At 34.3% G+C, this 25,737-nt stretch overlaps 1 protein-coding gene across 4 annotated transcripts in view; it reads right to left on the bottom strand.

Moving 5' to 3' along the window:
* The window catches only part of STK3 (serine/threonine kinase 3), a 281,612-nt gene that overhangs the window by 106,835 nt on the left and 149,040 nt on the right, over positions 1 to 25,737 (bottom strand). For 3 of the 4 annotated variants that reach the window (XM_025050109.1, XM_015593063.2, XM_025050106.1), the window contains 2 exons: positions 18,642 to 18,779; positions 4,597 to 4,722 (listed from right to left, as the gene is read on the bottom strand). In XM_025050109.1, the coding sequence (XP_024905877.1) occupies positions 4,597 to 4,722; positions 18,642 to 18,779 (264 nt within the window). The remainder of the gene's footprint in view (positions 1 to 4,596; positions 4,723 to 18,641; positions 18,780 to 25,737) is intronic. The other variant, XM_025050107.1, reaches the window with a different exon arrangement.

The following is a 25,737-nucleotide window of genomic DNA, read 5'->3' as shown; positions in this document are numbered from 1 at the left end:
CTCTCTGTAATATTTTTGCAATTCTATAAATCTAAAACTATTAAAAAATTAAGTTAATTAAAGAAAATGAAAGAAACCCTTCACTTTTTAATTTGAATAAATATTTATGTCACAAAGTCCAATACTAGAACATACAGGTGTTCATCCACATTAGAATCATCTAGGGAGCTTTTAAAAAATTCTGATGCCTGTGCCTTAGTTTGTATCAATTAAATCAGAAATTTCTCAGAATGAAAACCAAACACTGTGTTTTTTTTTCTCTGAAAATACCCCAGTAGTTTAAACGTACAAAGAGACATCAAACAATCTAGGCCTTTGCTAAATATTCTACATATTATATTATATATTGGAAATTCCAAGGAATCATTTTTCCATTAGAGGTAACTAAACTATACAGACTTTAAATGACACACGTACACAAATATTTTGTACTGAAAGAACAGAACTCTGCATTCTATTATTTAACCAGAATATCTGCTGGACTCTCTTTTCAGAATAAGATATTTTTTAAAAGTTTAGTAAATTTCAATATGTACATTTAAAAAAAAAATGCCCTGAAGCATGTCTTATTTTTTTTAAATGCTTCCTGTACTGGATAAGATTTTTAAAACTTATATGGCAGAAACAATTCACAGAGATTTGCTTTATAATCCACTATGAATGATCCTTGGTAACAACAAAATGTACTTTAAAGTTGTATTGAGTGGAAAGAACATCTCTGTTAGTAGATAACCTTTTTTAAAAAGTGGACTTTCTATAGCAATTCAGGTATTTACAGCAAATACAATAAATATAGTTATGTTACTTAATCGATTCACACTAAAGATTTTGGACTATCTTCCACTAATATGCAGAAAACAAATTCTTTCTTACTATATAAAACAGTTGACCCATCTCAACACCAAATATATATCACATGAGAAATGCTATAAAAAGATCTTTGTCATGTTTAGCAATGCTTAAACTAACACAAAAACCTTGATATTGGAATTAACCTACTGCAGAAATCTCTGTTTGCAATTTGTTTAATTTTAAAAATCTGTACAATTACCTCAGCACCTATCAAAACATGTCAGTTTGTCAAGATATATTCTCATCAGACAAGCTTTTTCTATAATAGGTATAAAAATCAAATTTATAAGGCACTATTTCCAATCATGCCCTGTACCTTTCTTGAATAAAAAAATATTTAAAGAGGTTTGTTTATAATAGTTACCCAGGACGCAGGTGTACAACACTAAAATTTTTAAAAACAACATATCTTGAAATGGTTATCATAACAATGTTTCCTTTTCAAAAGTCACATTGAGAGTTGATGGAAATTTAATTTTAGGCCACAAATTTTTCTTCAACTGTAATAAGCTGAACTATGTAGAATTAAATTAAGTTTAGAAGAATTATAAGTTGATGTTGGTATAACCCATAAATTTTCTGAAAATTACGCTCACTCAAAATGGAAAAGTAGGGTCTACATTGGGCTCAAGTATTAATACTGAATAGTGAATACAGATCTCTTATAATGTAGCAACTCAAGAGAGTGAATTTCCCAGCTCTAGAATTTTGAAATCAGGGAAAAATTTCGATTTACATTATTTCAAATTTTTCAATGATCCAGTGACAAACTAGCCCTGTATCATATGAGCCACATTACTAGATAAGGCCCAATCCAAGGTCAAGACCTAAGATAGCTACTATAAAGGCCATCAAAGAATACAGGTCTTCTGGGCTAAAAATAAATGCAGTAGTAAAGCTTGGCAATGCAGATTTTAAATGGTGCTGAAAAGACTATTCATCTTTGAAAAAATAAAGGAGGAGGAAAAAGAGAATAGGGAAAAATTCCAATTGTTTACATCTATCCAAATTTTCTGCCATATCCTAAAAGGCAGCCAGTCCCCAGTACCATATCTAGCAGATTTTAGCCAAAAGAACCTCCCAAACTGGAGTAAATTCCTCCCTCCAAAACAACCAAGTTTCATGGGCCAAATGTAACCAAGAGGAATTATGAAAATAAGGAGAGATTACAAAGCGACGACTTTGACTTCACAGATATGGATGTTAAAGTAAGCATAGAATCAATCAGATAATGGCCATTCTACAGTTGTTCTCATATGGTGGGGACTGGATGATCCGAGATTGTATGTACCTTTGTTCCACCACCTAAAGAAAATTATTTTGTAAAAGACACAGTGGTTCAGAAAAAGAAATATCCATTTACTTCTATTCTTATCAACTGCTAATTTGTTATGACTTGCCTTAAATTTCCCTGATTTCTTGTAATGTTATCTTTTAGAAGATTTCCCTTCCCTTCGTGGATCACTTTGTTTTACAAATTATCCAAAATAAACCAGAAATGAACAGACTATAGCTTTTCTATGAATTACGCTAATTTATAAGTACTCAAAATTTTCATAATCATTATTATATTAAAAGTTTTATAATTTATTTATAAAGATATATTAAATATCACATTAAAAACAATATTTAAAATTATAACTCACAATACACGAGAAATGACAAATGATAGGAGCTTCCATTAAAATGAAGGACTGAACACGTAGGTTTGTGCTCATCCCTTCCAAAACCTTTCCAAAATTACAATAAAGGCACAGAAAAAGGATAAACTCATAAACACTAAGACCATGGGGAGGAGACAACAGCAAACGAGAATGTCAAAAAATTTGGAAGCTAGGGGAAAAAAACTTGGAAGCTAGAAAGCAGGTAAATATATAAGTAGTAGCTAACTCAAAAGACCAAACTTACTCTTACACAGAGCAACTTTAGTGCTTCTCTCAGATATAATCACTAGATGTCTGAAGAAAACCCATAAAATGAAAAGTCAATGATCAAAACATAACAGAAATAGAAAGAAGGGAGCAAAAGAAACTCAAAGTGGTAATCATAAGAATGAGGAAGAGTAGGAGATCTTGGAAATTAAATATTCTATATGAAAAAAATAGAAGGGTTATAAGATAAACTTGCAGAGACTTCCAAGAAAGAACAAAAAAGGAAAGAGGAAAAAGAAAAAAAGAAAAAAGACCACTGAAAGATAAATCTAAGAGGTCCAACAATCAAATAAAAGGAGTTCCAGAGTGAAAGAAAAAAGAAAAAATTATTAAATAGCAAAAATAAAATTGCCAAGAATAGAAGGGTATTTTCAAATTGAAATAGCCAAAAGACACTCTACACAATGAATAGATCTACACCAAGGCACATTATTATGAAAGTTTGAAATAACAGGGAGAAAGTGAAGACCTAAAAACCTTCCATAAAACGTTCAAAGAATTAGGTATCAGAATGTCATCTGTCTTGTCATCACCATTACCATTAAGTTAGAAAACAGAACAAAGCCTTGAAAATGTTAAGGGAACATTACTTCCAATGCAGAACTTTATATCCAGAATTTTACACTCAATCAATCAACAGTAACAGTAGAATAAAGACATGGTAAGATAGACAAGGTCTGAAAAAACTGCTAATGTGCGGAAGCTCCTGGAAGATATAATTCATCAAAATAAGGAAGTAAAACAAGAAAGACCCAGGAAACAGGTGATTCATTACAGAAGGGAAGAAAAGAAAATTCCCAGGATGATGTGGGAAGATGACAGCTGTTCCAGATTCAAGAAAGCAATCAGTGCAGATTAGAGGAGGATAAAGGGCTAGAGGAAACAATGAGTCAAGAGAGGAAAGAAAACCCATGGAAGGAAAAACGTGTGACGCTAATAAATTGTCTGTATTTAAACATAAGATAAACCTATAAGCAAATTAGTGAGATGACTTCAGAAGCATGGTGGAATGAGAAATGTCCTCAGATCTCTCTCCCTGAAATAACAATGAGCTGAACATCTAAAACTCAACAAATAACACCCACTCTACAGACCAACTTGTCTGCGCAAAAGAGCTAGCACAGGTCACAACGTCGGGAGTCCAGCGGTAGATTGGGAGAAACAAAGAAGCTGCCTCTCGCAGCTGGAGCTCACCATAGGAAGAGGGGGAGGGGAGAAGGTGCTGAGGGTTTCTGGAACAACCCAGGCTGAGAGAGCTGTGAGCTCCACCCAGCGGTAGTGTCCAGAGATCAGGGCAGAAAGCAAATCAAAGTTGGGACACCAGAGAAGCAACAGCTGATTGTTACCAGCCAGGGTTGCAAAACAGTAGGCTGAGCCACAACCCAAATCCTCCAACCCAGAGGGAACCTCCCCGCCCACATATCCTCCAAGAACGAACACCGAAGAGCCCCAGGAGAATCTGGGCAAATGCTACTAAAACTGTCACTAACACTGACAGGACTGAGACTGAAGGTAGCGCTCTTGATCGAATATTTATAAGGAAAAAAAAAGTATTCTTAGTTTTTATATAAAACAGGGATCCAAGAGGATTAGATGCCACCTACAGGAAACCAAAAGAAAAATGCCTTCTTAGCAACAGGCTAAAGAGAGACCTAAAACAAACGAATAAAAACAGACTACATTTCCAAGAATGAATATACCTCATTTGTATAATAAAACGGTAACTACTACTGACATATTTAAAGGAAAAGGCCAAAATTATAAAAAAATGACTCCGAAAAAAAAAATCAAGTTTTTGAGGGTAATTACGAACCGAATTTTCTTCCTCCTCTTCCAATTCTCGCTGCTGTTCTTCGTGTCTTTTTGCTTTGATCTCCATAGCTTCTGTGATCAGATCTCTTAAAATCGAAACAGGTTTTGCATTCTTGATAAAAGGATGCTAGAAAAGAAAATTTTAATGGTATAAATATAAGATTTCTATGAATTATATCTAAAAATGTTAAAATAGCACATAAATTTTAATCAGGATCACAGGCTTCAATGATTGTTCATCCAGAATTAAATATGCGGGTTAAGAATAGAGACTATTTCAGCTGCTTTAGAAATAAAAATTTTACTTTTAGGTTTACTTTAAGTTTTAAAAACCATTAAAACACACACACAAAAATACAATCCTATTAATAAAACTACATTAATAAAACTACCTTAAAGATATAATTGCCTAAAGGAAGTGTAGATTAGGTAGTAAAACAGATAGAAATTTAAAAAAAAAAAAAAAAGATTGATGAGTACATTACATATAAAAATAAAATTATTTGGTATTAGGTATGAATTTTAATTCATCTTAAGCTGACATAATCAGTGGTCAAAGGAGGGCAACTATTTTGTTACTTTAACGTATTTTCTACATTATGTCTTGAATAATGTAATCATTTTCAATGGCGAAATAAAACAGAAATAAAGAAAAAATATTTTTCGGAAAATAAATATTGCTTAATTTCTAAAATATATCAAACAACTTTCACTTTTTTAATAACACCCTGATCTAGCTAAAATATCTAAGTTTGTTACAATTCTGATAAACAAAATGGAAACCATCAGAATAGACAGACTTGGGTTTTTGATGATTTTTTTACTGAAAAGGAAGAGTGTGAGAGAAAGAGAGAAAGATTATAAGTATAATTTGGGATTGATAACCTTATTTTGAGGCAGCAATATAGCTTTAAAATGTAATTTTCATAATTATGTCAGTAGATAGAATAAGGTAAAAGCCATCTTTTAATCTAGTTATTTAATAAGATCAACAGAACACAAAAATATTCTTAAAGACAAAAAATTTCTAGTGCTAAGGAAGAAATTACAGACATTTGGAAGAAGCTTTAAAACGGTGTACATGTCATTTAGGAAAAGTATGAGTGAGAATTTTACCAGATTACAGAAATACTAGAGTTGATGGCAAAGAACCAATAAATTCTTTTATAACAGTTACAGACTAATCACTAGATTAGTTCTATTAACATAGTTGTGGTAGAGACTCCTAGTTCCACAAAATAAAGTTGCAGCTAGACATATCACTGCTCAAGCCCTTTTTCAGTCTCCCTTTCAGCTGGCTGTGACTATGTGGTTAAGTTCTGTCAGTGGAACAGAATGGAACGTGAGTGTCACTGTTGTGTTCCACCTCCTGATTTGGGCTGTAAGACACTGAATGTGCTCTCTTCCATGAATTCATCTCTTTCTGCTAAGCTGGAAAACAGATATAGTGCCCTAGAGCAGCGGTCCCCAACCTTTGTGGCTATGAGAATCTAATGCCTGATGATCTGAGGTGGAGCTGAGGTGGTGATGCTAGCGCTGGGGAGCAGCTGCAAACACAGATGAAGCTTCCCTTGCTCACCCGCTGCTCACCTCCTGCTGTGCGGCCTGGTTCCTAACAGTACTGGTCCACGCCTGGGGGTTTGGGGACCCCTGCCCCAGAGACTGGTGGAGTAACAAGAAGGAAGAAACTTCAGTCCTACTCTGAAAATTTTTGAGAAACACTGGTAAGAAGACCACAAAAAATAACTGAAGATAGGCTCTTTGCCTTTAAGGGACTTATTTTCTAGAATAAGGAATAAAACACAAACACATACAAAAAATTACAATGTGACATACAAGTTACATTTATGATGGTTAGCACAGTCTATATGATTAAGAGAAATAAAAGTAGAAGAATCGCTGAGGTAATCTCAGGTGCCTCATACAGAATAAACAGGTAATTTTAGGGAGGAAGAAAAGTATGAATAAGAAAAAACACACTAAGATAGGTAATGTATGTTAGAATACAGTAGGAAGAACACAGTAGGAAGATCTGCCTCCCCAAGACAGAAACACTATTTTAGAAAAATGGTATTCTATGAGTTTAGATAAAGGCAACAGTAGGGCAAGAAGGATAAATACTTAGGCTGAGATGCCTAAATTTTGTTTGAGAGCCGCTTTAATTATATAAACAAGAAAATAAATAAGTAAAAGAATGTCTTTGATAGCATAATCCTGCAGCAGAATTTAGAAACAAAATAGAATGGGGAGAAACTATAATGATGCAAATGTGATTGTTAATAAAGTTAAAAAAAACAGCTGCCACAATTAAGAGAAAGTGAATCTGAATAGGGTTGTCAACTACTTGGCGACTTTGGGTGGTGAACACACGACGCAATACATATATGACATATTACTCAATTGTACACTTGAAACCTATATAATTTTAATAAACAATGTCACCCCAATAAATAAAAAAATGTAAAAAAAGAAGGATTTAGTGGCTATATATTAACAGAAGTAGCAGATGAACACTGAGAACCAGAAGAACTGTAAAAATCTCAAATTGTATTATATTTTATCATCTTAGGGAAAATTATGAGCCAATCCTCTAAGTCAAGGGTCCCCAACTCCTGGGCCGTGGACTGATACAGGTTCATGGCCTATTAGAAACTGGGCACAGAAGAAGGTGAGTGGGGCGAGCAAACAAAGCTTCATTTGTATTTGCAGCTGCTACCCAGCACTAGCATCACCGCCTCAGCTCCACCTCAGATCATCAGGCATTAGAGTCTCATAAGAGTACTGGTCCCTGGTGCCACAAAAGTTTGGGGACCACTGCTCCAAGCCATAGATTTATCTTCAAGAAATTCCAAAGTGTATATATATTTATGGTTTATCCAGTCTACTGCAAACTTACTTTCGCACAGTTAATTGTGAATTGACTACACAATGTTACACTACCATTAGTCCATAGAGATAATGTTCTCACTCTCAAAATCTGATTTCATTTGAACTCATGTTTTTCCTACATAATTAATACCGATGTGATTCTGACCAACAAAAAAGAACTGGTTAATGAAGTTAAAAGGGTACTTGAAGAACAAGGCCGTATTATCTGAGCATTCTTGAGACTCAGAAGTTTTATCAGACACACTGACAGATTCCTAAAGAATATTTTTAAAGTCTTTTTTAACATAGCGGGTGGTAAATTTTTTAAAAATGCAAAGCAATATAAAAAAGAACAGAACAACAGAAAACAGAAGAAAAAAGTTGGCAAAAATAAAACATGACAATTATGATTAAAATGTTATTAGCATATAGTAATTGTAAATAAATGAGTTGAATTTCCGTTTATTAAACAGCTGTTTAGTTAAGTACTAAAAGGCACTTAGTTCATAAGATAAATTCAACTACATGCTTTCTATATGAGATATACTTAAATAAATCCAACTCATGTTTCCCTAAGAGACATACTGAAAAGAACTTGGGTTAAAAGTCAAATGGCAATGAAATGTTGGGCAAACACAAAAATATATCAAGAAAAACAATTAAAAAAAGTAGAACTGAAGGCAAAAAAAAAGTAAATGAAGTTATTTAATATTAATAAGAGATATTACCCCTTCTTAATATTTTATAGCAGTATGGTTTTTTGTAACATGAGATTGCAGTTTTCCTTTTGTTTTGTTATTCCATATGAGATGAATTACAACACAAAAAGTTATCCTGCCACTTAAGTGCTCAGAACTGAATGTTTCTGCAGATCTTGTGGTATTTATCTCTCTAGTGTGATAATAAAGTTGTAATGAAGACAGGTTTCTGTTAATCTAATCAAGTTTGCTGTTCTGCATTATGGTCTTGCAACAGTTCTAAAGCCTATACGTGATTAATAATAAAAATGCATGAAATTTTTGTTTTTAATAGACCTAAAATTATAATTTTAGGTATGACAGATCTTGGTACAGATGCCTTTTTGACACAGCAAGGCCAAAAAATAACTGTCCAAATATTTTTTTTCTTCTGCGTAAGTGGAAAGGGCATTTTTCATACTATATGTGGGCTAATCAATATTTAAAAAGAATTTTAGCATTGTGCAACTAACAACTATAACTAGCCCTGAATCATGGTGACAGTTCCTTATTGGTGTATGTGATATTACTCTAGCAACTATTAAAGTATAACAGTTGAATGATTCCTTTCCCCTCTGGTCCCACAACCCATCACTCAGATAATTTACAGTTCTATTAACAGTGAGGTTGATAAAGTATTAATGATAAAAAGTTAAGATTATCTAAAGGAAAAAAGCAATTATTTGCTGTGGTCATCTTATACACTTATGTGTCAATATTTAGGTTAATATTACAAAAAGCTAATATTCTAGCAGTGGTGTAATAAAAAGTTACATCTTACTGTTGACGTATATATGCTCTAATACACAAATGTCAACTTGCTGAAATACACAGACTTAAATTCAAAATATTAATAAGAGACATAATATAAAGATTATAGTTTTAAACTAAATATATTAGTATAGCATGATATATAACAAAAATTACAGAGACATAAGAAGTCGATATAAATAAGACAGAAAATATTAATATCCTTTTCTAGTCACTGAGAAGTGAAATAGGTAAAAAATAAAGATGAAAAATCTAAATAATTCTGGCGCCAGGTAATACAGACTTTTGTATGAATCCTGTGTGAGCCTCTGACCCACCGCCAGTGTCCTGGATTTGGGCCCAATGCAGTGGCTGCCAGTTAACTAGAAGAGATTGTAGATACTATCCTGTCCAATTAGTCCATGTCACCAATGAAGAAGCAGACTCTGAAAGGCTAAGCAACATGCCCAAGGCAATACGAGGTTTTCTGCAGAAATACTTCCCTGCTTCATTATAAAGAGGATCTCTGAATGTTTTAATTTTATCTTTTGTCTCTGGCTAAAATCAAGGAAAGACGTCTTTTAGAAAACATTCTAGTTCTACATTTTTATTTTAATTAAAGTTGTGTGAGTGAGGATAAAAAAATGGTGTAGATAGAGTCTCTGTTCATCCCTCTGGCGACCAAATCAAAGTTGTGACAGAAACAACGAGCAAACAGCAAGGAAAATCGCCTGGGATCTAGATGAACAAGCCATACAACTAGGCCATACAAGAAACGGCAGAAGGTAGGACAGCACAAGGACACGAGGCTGCCCGGTCCTGAGCGTCTGAGTGGAACAGAGGTTGCGATGGTAGCGATATCTACGAGCGGATTTTCGCAGTGTTGAACCTGCTCGCTCTGAGTACCAGTACCAGTTCGGCTGTGCGGGGGGCACCAGGGACTTATAGGCGGACACTGAGTTGTCAGAGTGAGGACCAGAGACTAAGGTCTCTCCTGGACAGAAGTGCCAGCGGCATCCACTGTTCCTCTTTTGAGCCCTCCCCACTCCCAGTGTGCAGAAGCAGAACCGCCACAGCAGAGACCTCATCAAACTGGATTAACAGAGGTCACTTCGCCCAGAGGATTCCCTGGAACCCCGCCTTCCCCAATTTACGGCCCCATCCAAGCCACATCCAGGTGTATCCTCCGCGAATCAGGTGCTCCTTGCTGAGCAGCGCCTAGATTCACATAAGTAGCAGCTGGCCTTGGTTTCTGGTATGGTTTCTTGAGGCAACTATAAACACAGCATCTGTGGATTGCTTGCTGAATCTTAACAGGTGGCCCCGAATCGTAACACTTGACCTGAAGATAAAACTCTCTCAGGACTGTGCCACCGGACACCTACTAAACAAAGCCGCACTAGTAAGACTGAGAGATTTAGGACCCTTGCTTAGTACATAGAAACAGACACAGAAAGGCAGCCAAAATGGGAAGACAAAGAAGCAGAAAACATATGAGAAAATAGAACAGAGATTGAGGAATAATGGAGTCAAGTAATCTAACAGATGCAGAGTTCAAAACACTGGCTATAAAGATGCTCAATAAAATTAGAGGAAGAGTAGATGAACTCAGTGAGAACTTTAACAAAGAGATAAAAGACAGAAAAATGGAAATGGAAATAGTATATACAAGGGAACCAGTCAGAAATGAAGAACACATCATCTGAGATGAAGAGTATATTAGATGGAAAAAAAGAGTCAATAAAGAAGGGGATCAAACCACCGATATAGAGGATGGGGAAGCCAAGGACACTCAATCAGAATGGCAAGAAAAAAGTCGTCGAGGCTATAATAATAATTTAAGGAGCCTATGAGACACTACTAAATGTAAAAATATTCGTGTCATAGGGGTATCTGAAAGAAAATAAGACGTCGAAGAGCTATTTGAAGAAATAATGATGGAAAACTTCCCTCACCTGGTGAAGGAAATAGACATACAACACAAGGAGGTTCAGGGAGTCCCAAGAAAGAGGAACCCCAAGACACATCATAATTAAAAGTTAAAGACAAAGAGAGAATCTTAAAGGCAGCAAGAGAAAAGCAGTTAGTTATCTGGAAGGGAGCAGCCATAAGACTGGCAGCTGATTTCTCAAAAGAAACCATGTAGAACAGAAGGGCTTGGCAAAAAATATTCAAAGTGATGAAGACCCAGATCTACAACCAAGAATACTTTATCCAGCAAAGCTATTATTTATTTAGAGTGGAAGGACAGATAAAGATCTTCCTAGAAAAAAATAAGCTAAAGGAATTTATCAACACCAAGCCGGTATTACAGGAAATGTTGGAGAGACTTCTTTAAGAAGAAAAAACATGTACCAAAAACATGAATAAGAAACGGTAATAACTACATATCTTATCAACAAGTACCTCAAATGGAAAAGAATTAAGTGCTCCAACCAAAAGATAGAGTGGCTGAATGGATTAGAAAACAAGACCCCTACATAGGCTGCCTACAAGAGACTCATTTCAGATTAAATGACACACACAGACCAAAAGGAAGGGGATGGAGAAAGATATTGCCTTGATGGACCTAGAGGGTGTTGTGCTGAATGAAATGGATCAGACAGAGAAAGACAAATATCGCATGATTTCATGTACATGTGGAATCTAAAGAACAAACAAACAACAAAAACAAAACCAGTAATAAACTCATAGATACAGAGAATATTTTGAGGGCCACTGGATGGAAAGAGGGTTGGGGTGGGGAAAAAAGGCAAAAGGATTAAGAGGTACAAATGGATAGCTGCAGAATAGACATGGAGATGTAGAGTGTAGCATGGGGAAGAAAGTTAATAATGTAATAAATATGTAAGGGGGAAGAGGGGTACTAGCTTTAGTGGGGTGATCACTTTCCAAGTTATGTGGATCTCTCATCACTATGCTATACAACTGAAACTAGTATATATGCCAACTATAATTGAAAAAAACTCATTTAATTGTACAATGTAAATATGAGCAACTAATTGTCTATTATGTGTCAATAAAGCCAGGAAAAAAAAATCACTAGACAGAAAAAGAAAATCTAAATAATATAATTAGATTGAATTAAGAGAAAAATCAATAAACAGAAGTTATATCTTTGTTAAATGCCTATGTGGTATCAGCATAGGAATGGAAAGAACAACAAAACAATATAATGCCCAGAAATAGAATATAATATACAAAATAAACTGGCATATTATGAAGATACCAATTCTAATCAGTGTGGAAAAAATTACTTAAATCATAACTGGTGCTCACATAATGGGGGAAGGCGGAGGTGTTACACTAGATCTTTACCACAGACACACCAAAATAAATTTCAGATAAAGGAGTTAAAGTTTAAAAAATAAAAATATAAAAGAACTAGAGGGTAACATAGGAGAATGTTTATATTTTCAATCCAATGCCATGAAGTAAAAGGAAAAAAAAAGATGATTTGAATACATACAACTTAAATATGTATAAATGGTCCCCCAAAAATGAATGCAGTAAAAACTATATTTGTAACAGTTATGTCAGACAAGAGGGTGATTATAAAAAGTTTTTAAAGAATATCAATAAGAAAAAGATTAACATAACAAATTCTAAAAGGCAATAAATTTTGACTATTTCCAAATGTATCTAAAGTAAAATCTAAACTAAAATAGAGTGAGCATTCTTAAACCACCTGAACTAATGAAAAGAAAGAAAATATCCCAAATCAACTTACCACATTTTTTATTACGTATTTTAAAAATTAAGGTTGCCTGAAAATTACTCTTTTAAAATCTGGAGTATTTCATCTTAAATTTTGTTCATGTTCCTAATTATCAATTTCTGAACTGACAGAGTTCAAAGTAATGATTTATTCACAAAAGCTTCAGAGAAAAAACAAAAGTTTAAAGTGAACTGAAGAAGAGACTTCTGCTTTTAGACAGATTGAGTAGCCATACTTTTCCCTATACCTCTCCATTAAAGTACAGCTAAATCCCTGGACATTGTATATAAAACATATGAAGACTACAAAGATAGAGAGAAGGTGGCAAATTGGTTAGGGACTGTGGGACTTAAGGAAGGATATAGCTGTGAATTCCACGGGCTTTCTCTTTATTTCATTTATCCTACTCTGGGTACGAAGGAAGCCAGCAACCCAGAAACACCAATGGACACAAACTAAAAAGCCCTTGCTCTCTTGGGCCAAAAGACTGAGATAGGGACAGCAAGTGAGACAAAACTTCTAGGCAATAACCATTCTACTCCAGCCAAACACCACAGGGCAAACACTGGGCCCAACTCCACCAGCAAAGGCTAAGTGGGGAACTTAGACTTCCACCTTCTGGAGGCCGTCCAATCCTTCTACTAAGGGAGTGTCAAAGAAGACCAAGTGTCACACTATGGTGTTCATTTCCACCAAGCAGAACAAAAAGAGCCCCTACCTCCGCTGGTGGGAAATTTCGTTGGAGACTATGTGGAAACCTGACATATCTCTGCCAGACGATAATAAAGAAAGCTCAGTGGCCTAGTGGACAATTAGAACTTTCATCACCACCCAGCTATAATGACCCCCTACAGTGCCAGCAGAGGATATGATGGAGCCTGTCCAGTAGGGAGCCTGCCTCATCCCTGTCTGGTAGTAATAAGGGACACCTCCCTAACCCTACATATCAAAGGAGACTAAGTGGGGAACCTGAACTTCTACTGCTACCTGGAAGAAATGACATGGTGCCCTTTCCCCCCACTGAAGTATTGTCAGAGGATGCCTATTATAACAGAAAATTTAAATAAGATCCAGAGTCTCATAATATAATACTTAAAATGTCTAGGTTTCAAATGAAAATCACTCATCATACCAAGCAGCAGGAAAATCTCAAATTAAATGGGAAAAGAAAACAAATACAAATCAACATTCCGACCCAGATGTCAGAATTACAATGATTTTAAAGCAGTCCTCATTAAAAAAAACTTCAGTGAACAATTACAACCATGCTTGTAAACAAATAAAAAATTAGAAAGTCTCAGCAAAAAAAAGGAAAAATATAAAAAAGAAACAAATGAAAATTTTAGAAAAGACAACCAACATTTAAAATTTGATAGATGGACTTAAGAGTAGAATGAGGACAGAGAAAAGAATCATTAAACTGGAATATAGAACAGTAGAAATTATACAACATAAACAATAGAGAGAAACTAGACTGGAATAAAAATGAACAGAATCTCAGAGACCTATGTAACTAAAACAAAAGACCTAACATTTATGTCAGTGGAGTCCTCGAGAGAGAAGAGAAAGATGGTAGGGCTGAAAAAGTGATTGAAAAAATAAAGAAAACTTCCCCAAGTTGGCAAGCACTATAAAGCTACATATTCGAGAAACCCTGACAAAACCCAAACAGGATAAATCTAAAGAATTCATATCAAGGCACATGATAATTAAACTTCAGAAAATTAAGACAAAGGAAAAAAAAAATCTTGAAAAGAGCAAGAGGTAAAACAATTCGGATGACAGTGCATTTCTCTTGTGGTTGGAGAAGATTTTGGCATTTTTTTGCCTTTTTTCTTGAGGGACTGTTTTACTTCCTGACTGTATAATGGGAATGCCATTAAAGTTCTGAATCCTATAAGAACAAATCCTATAAGAACAACATTTTTTAAGTGCTGAAAGAAAAGACCTATCAACCAAGAATTCTATAACTAGTGAAAATATCCTTCACAAATGAGAAGAAATAAGATGCTCCAGATAGAGGAAAACTAAGAGAATTTGTTACCTATACTAAAAGAATAGCTAGAAAGAAGTCCTCTAAATAGAAAGGAATTACTAAAAGAAGGAACTTTGAAACATTAGGAAAAAAATGATGGAAAGAGCAAAAATACAGTAAATATAATAATTTTCCTTATTGTCTTTAGTATTCTCATGTTTAAAGATTAAAGCAAATATTATAACACTGTTTGATATGCATACTCAATGTATGAAAAAAGTATTTAAGACAATTATAAATGGTCAGATTCTCCAACCGTGAGTGCGCTCTCAACTTACATGTCCCCAAAAGTTGGATACAAATCTTTCTCTTCCTTGTTTTAATGATGGCACTTTTCTCAATTTTTGGAAGACAAACAGGCCCAACTTCCCTTCTGACTACAGTCATATTAAACAAACAGAGCATACCAATGATATACGTCACTACTATAAAAACTACTTAATTTGTTAGGAAATTCTGTTTCATAGATTAAAAATAATTGTGGTTGGAGAAGATTTTGGCATTTTCTGCCTTTTTTCTTGAGGGACTGTTCTACTTCCTGACTGTATAATGGGAATGCCATTAAAGTTCTGAATCCTATAAGAACAAAACTGATATTTTCAGAGTTGTGCTTTTAGGAATGTTATATTTTTCCTCCATAAAATCTTTTTCCTCCACAAAAAAGGTGTTGAATATCTGTTAAAACAAACAAACAAACAAACAAACAAACAAACTACTCCTCACATAAACTGGTAAAATAAAGAATAAGTAACACACCATGGGAGTTCACGCAGTAACCCAACACCACCTGTTACAGCCAAGCCCAGAGTCAATTCAAATAATGGCAGATCTCAGTCAACCTAACATTTTTGTAGAAGGCCAGCCTGGGACAGAAGCTGACTTTCAGGTTTTAGATTGCCCACCAGCAAGTACAGGGATCATCTTCAGATCAGGAACTCTTGTGCCACTAAGCTAAACTTGAACCTTGTCCTTTAATATCTCTGGGGTTTCAATTTCCTCATCTTTTAAAAACAAGTAAGAGTTCAACTCAACAATCATTAATTCTATCTATAATTCTTTTAAACTTACACAATTACTTATCATATGTCATAGACAATAAACCACTATAAAAACTTCAACATGAATTTCTTTTTAAAAATTGTTTATCAGGGTCTGCAAATCAATATAGTATAATCTGTACATGTAGGCTATAGACATATTTCCACTAAAACTTAGCAGTAAGATTGTTCTGAGAGTGAAAATATAATTTAACTCATACAAGACATATGCAAAATTCCTTTAAGAGAGAGAATGACTTTCTAGGAATCCAGAAAAATAGACTCTAATGAGGCTCTAATGAAACTTAGGATAATTATCCTTTCTATTTTGTTTTTACTTTATTTTATTTATTTATTATTTTATTATTTTATTAGTACCCATCCAGGTACTAACCAGGCCCAACCCTGCTTAGTTTCCAAGATCAGACAAGATCGGGCAGGTTCAGGGTGGCATGGCCATAGACTAAAAAACTTTTTAAATCAGAAGTTTGTTATGTTAAAAACACATAATGAATCCAATAGACAATGTATTAAGCAATGGATCTCAGAAGTGCAAAAGTAGTTCCCTCCCAAAAGGCACAATACTGGCCTTGAATTAGTTACATTCAGAATAATGACCCAAAAATAAGTTATTTCATTCTAATATGAGAAACGATATGTGCAGGGTGCTTATGGAAACACAGAGGAACAACTGGCCTAAACTAGGATAAAGAGAAGGTTTTCTGGAGGAGCACCTGATTTGAATTAGAAACAATAAGACAATGAGTAAGGAGACTGTTGGTAAACAGGGTCTTTAAACTAAGGGGTTGGGGGCAGTGGGGACAGAATGAGAAAAGGTACAGAGGATCAGAAAAGCACAGTATGTATAAGAAACTACAAGTCTATTATTTCAATATTTATACAGGAAAAAGGGAAGGCGATGAGGGGTTTGTTAGAAAGCCAGACAAGGACACCAAATTATAACAGAAATCCTTGAATGGTCAACAAGAAAGTAAATACTGGCTCATAAGCACTATACATAAGTACTATATAAAACCAGGTGCACTGTTTGCCCTTATTATAAATAAGGATGTTTGGTCCAAACCCAACTAGAAGATGGAGATAACAGAGCTTGTTAATGTAGTCCATACAGGTCAATTTTCTGTGCAGAAAGTAGAGTGAGGAGTGGAACTAGGGGGCGAATGGAATAAACCTAGATTAATCAATCACTGTGTGATCTTCAGTGTCATTTAACCTTTTTGGGCTCCAGTACCGTCATCCACAAAATTAGGAAATTATACTAGAATATTTCTTAAATGCTCTTCCATCCTAAAATCTCTGAGTTAAAAACAACAGACTTTATTTTCTTAAGAAATAGTAGAAAACATGAAAGAAAAACTAGAAAGAAATACTGGTTAAATTATCCAAAAAGCAGCTGGATAAAAGTAGATACATTTAGATTTACTTTCGTCATACTTTATGCTATTTGTCTCACTTTTTCTGGGTTTCCCCCTCTCCTTTTTTGCCATCTTTGGGGTTGAATAATTTAGACACTTAATATAACAATATCAACAGGTCCTTGATTTATGTGCTCAAAATTCCTCTGAATTGCTGACCGTATTTCAAAATAAATATTTCCATTAATTTTTAAAAGGTAGGTATTTGCACATAACAAAAAAGTCAAAAGGCTCAAAAAGAGCATTTAGCAAACAGTAAGTTTCCTTCCTACTCCTGCTTCTCAGCCATACAATGACCTTATCTGGAGGCCAGTTTCTTGATTATTTTTTCAGAGCTACCCCACTACAAGTATTGACATATGCACATATACATATATGTGTGTACAGGTGTGTGTATTTTGTCAATCACTCCTCTCGACTGACCTTAGATTGTTTCCATTTTGTTGACAGATATGTTGTTCTCATCTTTTCCATTACAATGTTCTATAACTATTTTCACACATGTTACTTCATATATGGTTAAATTTTTCTGTAGAGGACATTTCTACAAGTGTTAATTGTTGGGTCAAACAATGTTATATTTTATTTTAGATAGGAATTGCTAAATTGCCTTCCATGGAGACTGAGTACTAAGTTATATTTTCGTAATAATAAATATTATTCTTAAGAGCCTGTTTACTATACCCTTCAACAAACCCCTTTTTTTAAAACAATACTTTGGAAAAATCACTTTTTATAAGAGCTATGTTTTGAAGCCTTTTGTGATTTAACAAAAAGAATTATTTTCCAAATAGCAAGTTTTGTTAATGTGAGACACAATTATTATTAGCTTAGAAGTCTGAGCCAATTCTGTTGGGAAAGTAAAGACTCACAAATACATATTAAAAGTATTAAATTATTTCTATTTGCACTAAATTTCAAGTTAGATATAAAAAAAACCTCCAGACACTCTTGATACAAAGTCTCCGTGTAGTAGAGATACCACACCTCTTCACTTAGGTAATCTTGTAACCAGTTTCACAACATGTGATCTTTTCAAAGAGCTCCCGGATCTTGTATTTATGTAACTTTTAAGAGAGCAAAAAGTCAAAGAAGAGATGCTGGGTCAAGGAATAATACATCAGGAAAAAAAACATGAGAAATAATTCATTTCTGAAATGAGAACCCTTGGAAGTTTTGTTTTAAAACAACTTTAGGGGGAAAAAATTGACTACAACAATAGCAACAACAAAACAGAAAAAAGGAGAAAAGAAAGAATACTGAATTTAGGAAAAAAAAAAAAGAGACAAAACATACTTACAGAAAAGAATGGGGCAGTGGGTTTGGGTGTGGATGTGCATGTGTGTGCTCTATCAACCCATGATTTCCTGGGAAGTTAGAAATCAGTTAGCAAAACTCACAGTCAATGTCAGAAAGCTAAAAGATATAAAGAAAATATTCTTCCTTTAGCAGCATAAGCACTGACCTGTAAAAGTTGTGTTGCAGTAGCTCTCTGCTCAGGATTCTTCACTAGGCACTTTTTAACAAAATCGGTGAAATCATCAGACCAAAGTTCTGGTTTCCTGAATGTTGGTGGTGGATTTGTAGGAATCATAAAAATAGCCTAGTAAAAATTAAATACCCAAAAGACATGGTAAGAATCACAATAGCACACCAAATAAACAAATCTCTTCATCTACCTTTTTATCAGACTCCCAATCTGAAAAACAAATTTAAGCTGTTCTAGGATTTCCAGTAAGAATGCGATTCAGGAAGCAAGACCATCTGCTACTAATGTAATCATTTCCCATTAAATTTCCTCTATTTGAATTGTAGCTCATTGAGCACATCATTCTTTATTTTACCTATTATTTTTAATCAGTCTCCAAAGAAGGCTGCATTTCTAAACCTTTCACCAAACTACGGACAGTCTCTAGTTAAAGAGATATATCCCCAAATTTTGCTATTGTGTGCCAGATTTACTTCTCATTTCAGTTTTATAAAAGTATCACTGCTCAAAATGGCTAGCAGCAGTCCAATTTGCTTTTGCAATCCAGAATATTTACATATAAATAAAATCATTCCTCTTATTTGAAATAATACTTAATAGAACCAAAACTTTCTATTTCTCTTTCAAAATATGAGTCAGGATCCCAAATGAAAAGTTTTAAAACTAATATACTACTTAAATTCACCACTAAAGATTTAATTTGGTATTAATGAATTTAGTACTGATGACAGTACATCCAGAAAGTTCACAATTCAAAAGCTCTAAAAAGTTGCCCTGTCATCTCCGTCCTCTTAGCTATCCAGCCACACTTTTTCAACGAAGAGAATTAATCCCTAAAGTTCTTAGGAAATCACTGTATGTAATGAATTAACTCCTTTCCTGGGCATCTAGAATAGATCCTGATAAAATGCCATCACTAAAATATCATTTTCTTTGAAAAGATAGAAAAGATATGAACACAATAAATGTAAACCAAATGTATCAAGTACTCAATAAATACTAGCTATTTTCATTTTTCATTTCTACATATTATAAAAAAGGCAAGAGGCAAACACGGCAATGGCAAAAATTTTACAAAGTAAAGTGAATTCAGCAATATTATACTTAACTACAGTTGAGTAGGTGAGTATATACAATTATACAATCAACGTAACAGGTGGAACGAGGAAAAAAATGGCTTTTTGGCAGTCTTAAAAATACACGTACATGCAGCATACAAATGTGGTTCTCCCCAAGACATATTCAGGGGTGAAACACCCCAAAAACCCTTTCTTGACTGCAGAATTCTCTGACTTTCCTGAAGAGAGATGTGTCTGTCTCTGTTCTCTCCTCATTTTTCCACCTGGCTTTTAGTGGTTTTTTCTCTTCATGAGTAAACAAATTTCAGGTCCACAAACTTATGTCCCTTCTCCTTAATGCATAAAGAAAATTAAAATGGTAATACTAGAAACTACGATAATATTTAGAAACTAAACTTTTTACCACTGAAAGAAAAGAGAAACTAATCATAGCTATGCTTAAATCTTCTGTTAGTATATAGAGAAAATGCCAAAACTATAGACAAAATATTTTGAGGGATATCAATTTTAAGGATTCCTTTGATATAATAAAAGTGTTCTACTCTCCACTGGTTTTTTAGTAACTGTTCAAAAGCCATTCACAAGTCTCTAGAATCACAGAATTTCCAGAGTGAAAAATATATGACAGATCATATAGCTCAATCTTCTCATTTAACAGAAAAGGAATTAAAAGCTCAGAGAGACTAAGTGACTTAAAAACAATATTTCGGGCATACCAAAGGGCCTTTATTTAAAAGATTAGGATAGCGTTCTAATGCTTCTACTATGTTTCAAGAAACAAGAAGGTAAAGTACAAAGCAAAGAGAGTTGCTAAATCTAAACAAACAGCTACTAAGAGGATAAAGAGATAATAAATGATGATTCTGTTTCCAATGTATATGTCTTCTCAGGTCCTTCTCATATTTCTAAGTGAGTAAGAAAGCATAAGCAAGTTTTGAGCCTTTAAGACAGTGAGAGGAAATGTCTTAAAACTTACAACTCTGTCAGTCACTAAGTTGAAGATCATTCAATGAAATATGAACAAGAAAAGGACTATTCAATAAAGAAAATATACTATTTTCAACAAATGACGCTAGAAAGACTGGATAGCCACATACAATAAAAATAATTTGGATGCTTATGTTACATCATATACAAAAATTAACTCAAAACATATCAATGACCTAACCATAAGAGCTAAAACTACAAAACTCTTAGAAGAAAACTAGGAGGAAAGCTTCATGACACTGAATTTGGCAATCATATCTTGGATAAGACACCAAAAATCCAGGCAACAAAAGAAATAATAAATTAGACTTCATCAAAATTTAAAACTTTTCTGCATCAAAGCACACTATCAACAGAGTAAAAAAGCAATCCACAATGCGAAAAAATATTTGCAAATCATATATCTGAAAGGGGGTTATACTAAGCATACAGAAAGAACTTTTATAGTTCAACAACAATAAAACCAAACAACCCAATTAAAAAGTGAGCAAAGAATTCAAAGATATTTCTTCAAAGAAGATTTACAAGTGGCAAATAAGCACATGAAAAGATACACAACATCGCTAATTACTAGGGAAATGCAAATCAAAACCACAGCGAGATACCATTCACATCCATTATCAGGGCTATTATTAAAAAAAATAAAAACAGAAAATAAAAATAACGAGTGGTTGCAAGGATGTGGAGCAACTGGAACCCTCGTGCATTGCTGGTAGAGATGCAAAATGGTGCAGCCGCTATGGAAAACAGTATGGCAATTCTTTAAAAAATTAAACATAGAATTACCATATGATCACTCAATTTCACTTTTGGGTATATACCCAAAGGAAGTGAAAGCAGGGACTAGAAATAACATGTATGTATACATTCATGTTCATAGCAGCATTATTCATAGTAGCTAAAAGGTAGAAGCAACCCAAGTGTCCATAGACAGAGAAATGGATAAACAAAATGTGGTGTGTGTGTGTGTGTGTGTGTGTGTACATATATACACAGTGAAATATTTATTCAAATTTAAAAAGAAAATTTTGACACACGCTACAACATAGATAAAACTTGAGCCAGTCACAAAAGGACAAATATTGCATTGGTTCTTCTTAGATGAGGTACCTAGAGTAGTCAAAGTCATAGACATAGAGAGTATATAAAATGGTGGTTGTCAGAGGTTGTAGAACGAGGGGGCATTGGGAAGTTAGTGCACAGAGTTTCAGCTGGGGAAGTTGAAAATATCCTGGAGACAGATAGTGGTGACTGTTGTACAGCAATGTGAATGTACTTGATTTTACAGAACTGTACACTTGAAAATGGTTAAAATGGTTAATTTTATGTTGCATAAATTTTACCACAATTAAAAAAACTTAAATGAGGGAAAATAAAAAGTAATAATCAAGATCAGAAATATCTGTTGAGTACTCACTGCAAAGTATGGTGTTAGGCACTATATGGAGCTCAGAGATGCAGCAGGAAATACAATTACTACTTGTAACCTAGTCTGGTAATAAAAGAACAAGCAGTAAAAGAATTAAAGAATAGTACAATAGAAGAAGAAATGATATAAGGCATAAAGAAGAGAGGTCATTCCCCTTAGAAGAAATAGCATAAGGAAAAGCGAAAGCAAGGAATAAGGCTGATGGGAGGAGCAGAGAACAAGCTGGTTGCCCTGAAAGGGACTACAAAATGACAGATTAGAAAGGGAATGTAGAATGTGGAGTTTCATCAGCAAGAAAGTGTACAACTGAAAGAAGTTATTTTTTCCGGTGTGTGTTTATGTTTATTTTTGCTTTTAATCAGAGTTTATGACCCCAAAAGTAGATTTTTTTTTTTAATTAAAAACCTGGAAACACTCCAAATATAGAACTAAAAAAAGCAGTTAGAGGCTAGCGTTGATGCCCCAAGATGAAAAATAAAGAATTCGACTAAGATAGTATCTACAGGAAGGAAATGAAAGAAATGAGGTATGAAATACTACAAAGAAAGAACCAAAAGTACATCCTAACGACATTGTTTGGGAAGGGTAGAAAAAAGGAAGAATGAATGATTACTCCAGAATTCAAGAAATAAAAAATATACACTTTAATTTCAAAAAGCACACAAGTATTCTAACAATTCACTATATCATTCTTTTGAAAGCCCTTGGAATATGCAGCAATTCACTACAATGTGTTACCACAGGTTTCTTACTTGGAAGTGATCCAAAGGATTTTCTGTGGACAAAGCATTGAAGATTCAATATCCAAGTCTATTGATTCTGGGGTAAGAGTTAATCTCTTTAATATTGGATTCGTCTTCTTCAAAAAGGAAAAATCCTTTAACAGAAGGTCTTATACATCTTACATCATATTACAGGTATTATATTTAAGACAGTCCTTCACAAGGAGTGCAGCTAATTTTATGACAATAAGCATCTATCAAATGACAAGTATTTATCAAGTACTTCCTGTGTGTTCAGAACTATGTTCTAATAAAGAAGTAGCAAACTGATCGGCTACAGGCCAAACAGCATCAGTAGATATTATTTTGTTTGGGCAACATGGCGCTTACATTCCCATAAGGTAAGAATCTGATGGATTTAGACTGATTTTACCCAAGATGTATGTTCTCCTTTTCAGATGGGCCCCACCTAGCCTGGCTCAATTATCTACTTTTTCTGATGGTCTCTTTAAGTATCTAACTATGTAAGCCCTGCTATAACAGATGTTAAAATATGATAGATTTCTCGGACTCACAGAGCTCATAGTCAACCTGTGGGGGAAAAAACAAACAGAGAAAAACAAACAGACAGCAACGGAGTGCTAGAAAATATGCTTCTGTAAATAACCTAATTCACCTCAGACAGCTCTACAAAACAGTGCAAAGCACCTACATAAGCCCCTACACAGACAGACCTCAAAGGGCAGGTAAATGATACTAGATTGTCTAGATAAATGTTGTTCATCTGCACTTCTGTTACAAACTGATGGATAACAACACAGTGATTTATGTCCTTGAAGCTAATGCTCTCCTTTGAACTTTGAGACAATGAGTTGCTGTCTTATCTTCAGATAATCTTAACATATAAGGCTTGCCTCAGCAGTAGCTATTAGAAACTCAAGGATAAAAAGCTTAACTCTAACTCTTATTTACACAGTACTATCATAAAGTGATCCTAAAATATTCACATCCTATTCTCAAACAAGCACAGAACTGCATACAGTTCAAATGAGTCTTAACATATGATCTACAAAAATGTAGAGACTTTAAAGTCTCCAGGAAACCCACTATACCTTCTATTTCCATTTTTTTTAGGTTAGATAATCAATAACAAACTGACAGATTTTCTCACAGACTTTACTTTTTTCAACTAATTTAACCTAATCATGAATCACAGAGGATCCTCTTAAGAATCTCCAGATTTTGCATGAGTTGATTAGGTAATAGGCCTCTGCTATAGAAAGTCTGGCAATCACTGGTTAGCCTTAGACTAACAATTCACTCCCTTCCTTGTCACCAACCAAATCACATGGATGCCCATTACAGCCATATAATTTATCTTATCTCTAACACCATTTTGATTTAAGAATGTTAGTACAATAAATGCTATGATTATCCTTGTATTTGTTTCTACACAATGTGTTGCTTAACTACATATTGAACCTCTGATTAAGTTATAAAAAGAACTTCTCTGATCACAATTTGTCTTAAGAAGCCAAAAAATGTAAATGTTTCAAAACAACTAATTATCTTCATGCCTGGAATTTCATGCCTTAGACTCCAGGAGCACCCAGAAGTTGTGGAAAGAGCTAGAGCTGGGAAACTGCAATACCTGAACTTTATAATCTCAGTGGAGTGAGTCAACGCATGTCTCTGAAGTTAAGGATTTGTGAATGCGCAGAAACAATGAACATACCGGAATAACAAGGAAATCTGTGCCACTACTCAAGAACCTCAGGTGTATGAGCAAAAGGTTATCTTCGTAACAAATAAATGAGATAAAGGATGAAAAGCACTTTAAAAAACTTCAAAAACTAAACAAACATAGCTGTTTCCTGAGAGAAAATATAATAGGTAGCAAACTATTAAGTCAAAAAAATATATATATATATAATTTCTGAAAAGAATATATAGTAAAAGTAATTTTTAAAAGACTTATAAATAAGACAGCAAACAGTATAATGGAACGAAGCCAACACTTGGCCCAGGTCAAAGTAACAGGATGAAGTCCCAAATCACCCTCTCACTGTGCACCCTCAATTTTTTCATATAAGTGAAGAAGTGGGTCTAGATATTTTTCGGGTTCCTTTTTGGGTCTAAAAGACTCTGGCACTCTGATTGCCTAGCAATGTAGTAGTTAAGACCTAGGTAGACAAGTATTAAATTGTGAGATGGAAAGGAGACAGAGGTGAGGGGAGGATATCAAAAGGCCAACCAATCGCTTCTTGGTCTCTTGAGTAAAACCAAGTGTAAAAGGCCTGCTTAGATGTTAATATAAAAATATAAATCTAAATTTTTATCACCACTCCCTCAAAAGCAAATTTGAAATAGACATTTTTAAGAGAATAGTAAAATTTACAGTGAAAATTGCTCAAGAGCGCAGTTTCTACAGTAAGCACAGGGTTAAAGTATCTTAAGTATGACCTCACAATTCACTCCAGTTGCAGGAACTTCAGTAATCATTAATCTAGCCAATAAAGACCAATTTGCCTGCCTAGGGACCAAATTCAAAGGAGTGCAGCTGGTGCCCTGGCAGTCCAAAGTGAATAAGAGAACCAGCTCTAGAATCTGAGCTCTAGATGGCACTGGGTACAATAACACCACCATTATGAGTAGCTAGCTATCTGACCTATTTTACTTCTCTATGTCCTCTTTCACATTTGAAAAGTGAGAATAATAATGGTACCTACCTCATAGGGTAGTTTAAATGAGTTAACACATGTAAAATACTTAGTGAAAGTAAGAATATAAAGTTAATAGTACGGAATGGTTACTTCTCATAAAAATGACAAGTATGCAGCAATAAAGATTGAAAG

The sequence above is a fragment of the Pteropus alecto genome, unplaced genomic scaffold, assembly GCF_000325575.1.
Source record: "Pteropus alecto unplaced genomic scaffold, ASM32557v1 scaffold164, whole genome shotgun sequence".
Classification (NCBI taxonomy): domain Eukaryota; kingdom Metazoa; phylum Chordata; class Mammalia; order Chiroptera; family Pteropodidae; genus Pteropus; species Pteropus alecto.
This window is presented reverse-complemented; position numbering and strand designations above follow the sequence as displayed.